Raw genomic sequence first — 5,975 nt, 5'->3', positions numbered from 1 at the left:
GCTATTTTTTTTGGTTGTAGCCGTCGTTGTTTGGCGTGTCCGGGCTGGGGATTCGAACCCGCCACCTTAGGTGTACGTGGCTGGTGCCTTAGCCGGTTGAGCTACAGGCGCCGAGCCAACCCCAATGTATTTTATGATGACTTTTGTCAGGCAGTGGGTAGGTGAAGCCCCAGGCTTCTCCATAATCCTCCACTTTGTAACTTTTTCCTTTCTTTTTGTCAGAACTAGGATAACCAAAAGACTCAGGCTTCTTTCTTATACAGTTAGAATCATCAGAGCCCTGGACATTGAGGTCTACGGCTTCTTAAGGATCCTTATCAGAAGAAACAGGGATTGTGCCCCAAATCCTGTCACTTCACTGCCAAATGTAGCTGAATGAATAACCCAAACAGCCACCCTTAATAGGAACTAACTCAGATCACCACTTCCCAGTGAGTTAGCCCAGGAAGAGTATCTTCCTGGATGGTAAGAACAGTTTCCTGCCAGGCTCCAGAGAAGTGAAGAGCTTCTAGGCTGTTTCCACCCTGGAGCAGCACAGTGAAGGAGGGAGCACGTGTATAGCACAGGGTGCCACAAGCACACAAGCCTGGCTCTTACTTCAGGCCCTGCAGAAGAGCTGGGCAGGGCTAATGCAAAGCAGTGCCTCTGCTGGATACTCAGGCTCCACCCCAAACCCTGCCAGGGGCAAGGAGGGAGAAAGGGATAGCAGTTCTTATGAAACAGAGCTTCCTGCCTTACTTTATTTATAGCCTCAAGGGGGCAGGAGGGCCCCAAATGGCATTTAGAAGAAGGAGTAGAGCTATAGGACCCTGGGCTCTTACCCTGACTATATATATAACCTGGGCACAGCAGCAATGAGCTTTTGGAGCCTCTTCTTCCTCATCTGAAGGTGAGGACACAACAATACCTCTCAGGGTGTTGTAAAGATTGCACTGAGACTGTGTATGTAAAAGCCCTTAGAATTGTACCTAGCACAGTGAGTTCCTGCATGTTATTTACTGACAATCTGCTCTGAGTAGTTCTCTCAGGGAAGCACCTCAAATGAGGCAGGAGGAGTGCTGGATCTTCGGCACCCATAAAATAGATAGCCTTCCTTCTGGGAGCCATGCCAAAGCCAAAAAAACCACCCAAACTCTGAAAGCTCTAAGGTCTAAAAATAGCTGAAAGCCACCATATAGAGCAGTCAGTTCCTTTGTGTGCTGTTGCTATCTTCTGTGGGTGACATGCATGGTATTCACAGATTGGCCCAGCCTGCCTCCTCCCAGGGTCACCTCCAGCTCTGTAGCCCAGCACATTCCCCAACCTGGCTCTGATGAATCACTACACCAGCTTTATTACTCACTTGGCATTTATCACACACTGCCATATTTGTCTCTGAATATACCAAGATTTCTATGAAATTAAAAATTCAAAAGCACAGACTATTTTTTTCCCTATAGATCCCACATTATCTAGTCTTATGCCTTATCCATAGCAGACACTGACATACTCCTAGAACTACAGACAGTGGTCAGAGTGAAGTGCCCCAGCATGACAGTCTCTTTAATATTCAAGAGCGCCCAGAGCCTCCTGTGGGATCCCATTTACCTCATCCAGCTGTCTCTTCGTCTCTTCTTCCATCCTTCGAATGTCATCCATGGTCAGGTCAACCCACTTATCAAGCCAACAGAACAGCTGCCTGTGAAAGTTTGTAAACAGACGCCTTTCTTGCTATAAAAAGGGGGAACCAAGTAAGTTAGAACCCAGAATGTGAAGGCCACTGCTACAGCCCTCTCCCCTGTGATCTCTATGCTAACATCCACACTTTACTGGGGAAGTAAGGAGCAGTGATACCTGGCTGCTCCTCTGGATCAGCCGTAGATCAGTGACCTTTGCCTTCATCTGTATGGCATCAAAGAGGAGGGAGCCCCCAAGAAAAGACAGGTGCCTACCTCACAGCTAGGCCCTTTGCCCAAAGTACTTCCAGGATAGGCAGCTCCTATACAAGTCAAGGCCCCAAAACAACTGCCAATTTCATCCTTATCTCTAGTGCGCAATGCCATATTATTATTTTTTTTTTTTTTTGAGACAGAGCCTCAAGCTATCCCTCTGGGTAGAGTGCCATGGCTTCACAGCTCATAGCAACCTCCAACTCCTGGGCTCAAGCGAGTTTCCTGCCCCAGCCTCTCAAGTAGCTGGGGCGCCCGCCACAACGCCCGGCTATTTTTTGGTTGCAGCCATCATTGTTGTTTGGCGGGTCTGGGCTGGATTCAAACCCACCACCTTAGGTGTATGTGGCTGACGCCTTAGCCACTTGAGCCACAGGTGCCGAGCCCCAATGCCATATTAAAACTGGCCAAGAGCTATAAAATGTGGCCCAAGAGTGAAAAACATCAGAGAATCAAAAGGTTATAAAACTCCTTAGGTCTGCCCAGTGGATAATTCAGGATACTAGGGAATTTAGCTCACAGTACCTCTTGCCTTTTGGCTTCAAGAAAAGAAAGACTGAGTTTTATTGGTAGTTCAGTCATAGCAAGTCCCTTCCTGTTTCCTTCTTTTGCCTCGGTTTCCTCCCCTGTCACATGTGGTGCCCCTGGATGGACAGCATTAAACTGTAAGACAGTTAAGTGCAAGAGGAAGGGGGGGGTCTGGGAAACCAAATTATGAGGTATGCTAATGTTGGCAACCCTACAATACTGGTCATGTGGGTTGTATGATCTTCTCTTGTTGGGAAAAATACCCCCCCACAAAGACATACACAGAGGTCACTGGGAAGGCCTCACCCTCGTTACTTACCTTATGTATAAAGTTTTCCACTTTGCTCTGCAGGCCCCACCACTTGAACTTGACGGTAACCAGTTTGTATGCACACATATATGGGCAGTCTTTCTGATTTACAAGTTCTTGCTGCATTAGAAACATACCCACAAGTAGGTGGGTAACTAAGAGGGCAGACCTCAGGCTATCCCTTAGCCCAGCCCCAGCCATTCCCCTCTTCCACCAAGTAAGGCCCACCCATACAATGCCCAGCCCCCAGGTGGTGAGGATGTGAACTGCACCTTCCAATTTGGGCCCAAGGGTCCTCGGCCTGTTTTGATAGATTTAAATTTTGCTGGGTCTTCCTCTGATTTATAATCCTGAGAGAGATTGTAGTGGGGAAGGGGAGAGAGAAGGAGAGAACAGAGTTTTCATTAGTGTACATTTCATATTAGTTCTTGATGTTGCATATAGAAAATATGGGAAAATGTTACAAACAAGATGTAGACCTATTTACATTTGCCTCAGAGGAGAATTCCATGTGATTTTTCTCTCCCAGGGTTTGTTTTCTATTTTACTAGTATGAAAGTATCACCAGACTGTCTAAATAGACACGGTTTTGTTTTCAGACAGTTTTACTATGTCGCTCTGAGTAGAGTTCTGTGGCATCACAGCTCACAGCAACCTCAAACTCTTGGGCTTAAGCGATTTTCTTGCTTCAGCCTCTCAAATAGCTGGGACTATAGGTGGCCACCAGAACGCCCAGCTATTTTTTGGCAGTTGTCATTGTTGCTTGGCTGGCCCACGCCAGCCTGGGTATATGCAGCCAGCCCCCTACCCATTGAGCTATGGGTGCCACCTGCTTTGTTTTGTTTTTGAGACAGCCTCTTACTCTGTCATACTGGGTAGAGAGCTGTGGTGTCATCATAGTTCACAGCAACCTCACACTCTTGGGCTTTAGCAATCCTCTTGCCTCAGCCTCCCAAGTAGCTAGGACTACAGGCAGACACCACTATGGCTGGCTAGTTTTTCTATTTTAGTAGAGACAGGGTCTTGCTCTTGCTTAGACTGGTCTCGAACTTGTGAGCTCAAGCAATCCACCCACCTCCTAATCTCCCAGAGTGCTAGGATGATAGGCGTGAAACACCATGCCCGGCCTTGCCAGTGTTTAAGACAGAGATTTTCAGGGTGAGCATTGAAACCAACAGAGAAGAATTTTTCAAAATTTCTGGGCCATCACACCTAAAATTGTGAATAAGAATATCTGCAGGTGATGGTAGGTAGGGCACCGGCCACTTACATTGAGACTGGCCGGTTTGAACCCGGCCTGGGACAGTTGAAACAACATTGATAACTTTAACAACAACAAAAAATAGCCAGGTATTGTGGTGAGTGCCTGTAGTCTCAGCTACTTGGGAGGCTGAGCCAAGAGAATTGCTTGAGCCCAAGAGTTTGAGGTTGCTGTGAGCTGTGACGTCACAGCACTCTACCCAGGGCGATAGCTTGAGACTCTGTCTCAAAAAAAAAAAACAAAGAGTATATGCAGGTGAAGGCAGCATGGATTTTTATTTTTTAATCTCTGCAGGTGATTCTAAAATACAGCCAGAGTTAAGAAAAACTGGCTATTGTTCTAAAATCTTCTAGTATAATCTCCCTCTAGCTTGTTTTAAGAAAATCATTATTGGGTGGTGCCTGTGGCTCAGTGAGTAGGGCGCCGGCCCCATATACCGAGGGTGGCAGGTCTAAACCTGGCACCAGCCGAACTGCAACAACAACAACAACAACAAAAATAGCCAGGGATTGTGGCAGGCACCTGTAGTCCCAGCTACTTGGGAGGCTGAAGTAAGAGAATTGCCTATGTCTATGAGTTGGAGGTTGCTATGAGCTGTGATGCCACAGCACTCTACCAACGGTGGCAAAGTGAGACTCTGTCTCTCAAAAAAAGAAAATTATTATTAGAAATGTTTGATGTGGCTCGGCGCCTGTGGCTCAAGCGGCTAAGGCGCCAGCCACATACACCTAAGGTGGCGGGTTTGAATCCCCAGCCCGGGCCCGCCAAACAACAATGATGGCTGCAACCAAAAAATGGCCAGGCGTTGTGGCGGGCGCCTGTAGTCCCAGCTACTTGGGAGGCTGAGGCAGGAGACTCGCTTGAGCCCAGGAGTTGGAGGTTGCTGTGAGCGTAATGCCATGGCACTCTACCCAGGGGGATAGCTTGAGGTTCCGTCTCAAAAAAAGAAAAAAGAAAAAAAGAAATGTTTGATGTATTGGACCAATCTACTACTGATTTATAAGGCAATTCTCTGTGTTAATAAGCCATTACAAAAGTTTAATTTTTGGCTGGCCCTCTCCACTGACTCATGTGGGCTCAGGAAAAGCAAATTCATTATAGCAATAACAAAGACAGTAAATCCCTTTCTCTCTCGCTATGTTTTTTCCAAAGCTAAGGAGATTATTCCCGTGTGCTTTCAAAAAATAAATCTTTCCCACCATTGCTTCCCTCCACTCACATGTAACAAAACCAGAGTTGTCAAAATACTTAAAGAATCATACTTTTTGCTGATATTCTGTTTGAAAAATATTTGGTATATTTAGTTGATGAATATACAACTGGGCGCCCATAGCTTAGTGGTTAAGGTACTGGTCACATACACCGGGACTGGTAGGTTTGAAAGCAGCCTGGGCCTGCTAAAAACAACAATGACAACTACAATAAAAAAGTAGCTGGGTGTTGTGGCAGGTGCTTGTAGTTCCAGCTACTTGAGACAAGAGAATCGCTTAAGCCCAAGAGTTCGAGGTTGCTGTGAGCTATAATGCCACAGCACTCTATCCAGGGTGACATAGTGAGACTCTGTCTCAAAAAAAAAAAAATTCACCAAGCTAAACCCTTACGATATATTCATATTGCTGTGTACGTTACACTTTAGTAAAAAGTGTTCTGAAAAGGCAGCACCCATAGCTCAGTGGGTAGGATGCTGGCCACAAACACTGAGGCTATCAGGTTCAAACCTGGCCTGGGCCAGCTAAAGCAACAATGACAACTACGATAAAAAAATAGCTGGGCTGTTGTGGTGGGCGCCTGTAGTCCCGGCTACTTGGGAGGCTGAGGCAAGAGAATCTCTTTTTTTTTTTGAGACAGAGCCTCAAGCTGTCCCCCCGGGTAGAGTGCCGTGGCATTACAGCTCACAGCAACCTCCAATTCCTGGGCTCAAGTGAGTCTCCTGCCTCCGCCTCCCAAG

General features: G+C 46.7%; 1 protein-coding gene across 1 annotated transcript in view; it reads right to left on the bottom strand.

The window, feature by feature from the left end:
• PITPNA (phosphatidylinositol transfer protein alpha) overlaps positions 1-5,975 on the bottom strand; it is a 45,651-nt gene that overhangs the window by 11,011 nt on the left and 28,665 nt on the right. Inside the window, exons 8-10 of the mRNA XM_003799097.2 lie at positions 3,039-3,116; positions 2,776-2,886; positions 1,588-1,710 (exon numbers count right to left, since the gene is read on the bottom strand). Coding sequence (XP_003799145.1) covers positions 1,588-1,710; positions 2,776-2,886; positions 3,039-3,116 — 312 coding nt within the window. The remainder of the gene's footprint in view (positions 1-1,587; positions 1,711-2,775; positions 2,887-3,038; positions 3,117-5,975) is intronic.

This window comes from Otolemur garnettii, unplaced genomic scaffold, assembly GCF_000181295.1.
Source record: "Otolemur garnettii isolate 467f Iridium unplaced genomic scaffold, OtoGar3 scaffold00145, whole genome shotgun sequence".
NCBI classification, from domain to species: domain Eukaryota; kingdom Metazoa; phylum Chordata; class Mammalia; order Primates; family Galagidae; genus Otolemur; species Otolemur garnettii.
The sequence above is the reverse complement of the archived record's forward strand: the minus strand, read 5'-3'. Positions and strand labels throughout refer to the sequence as shown.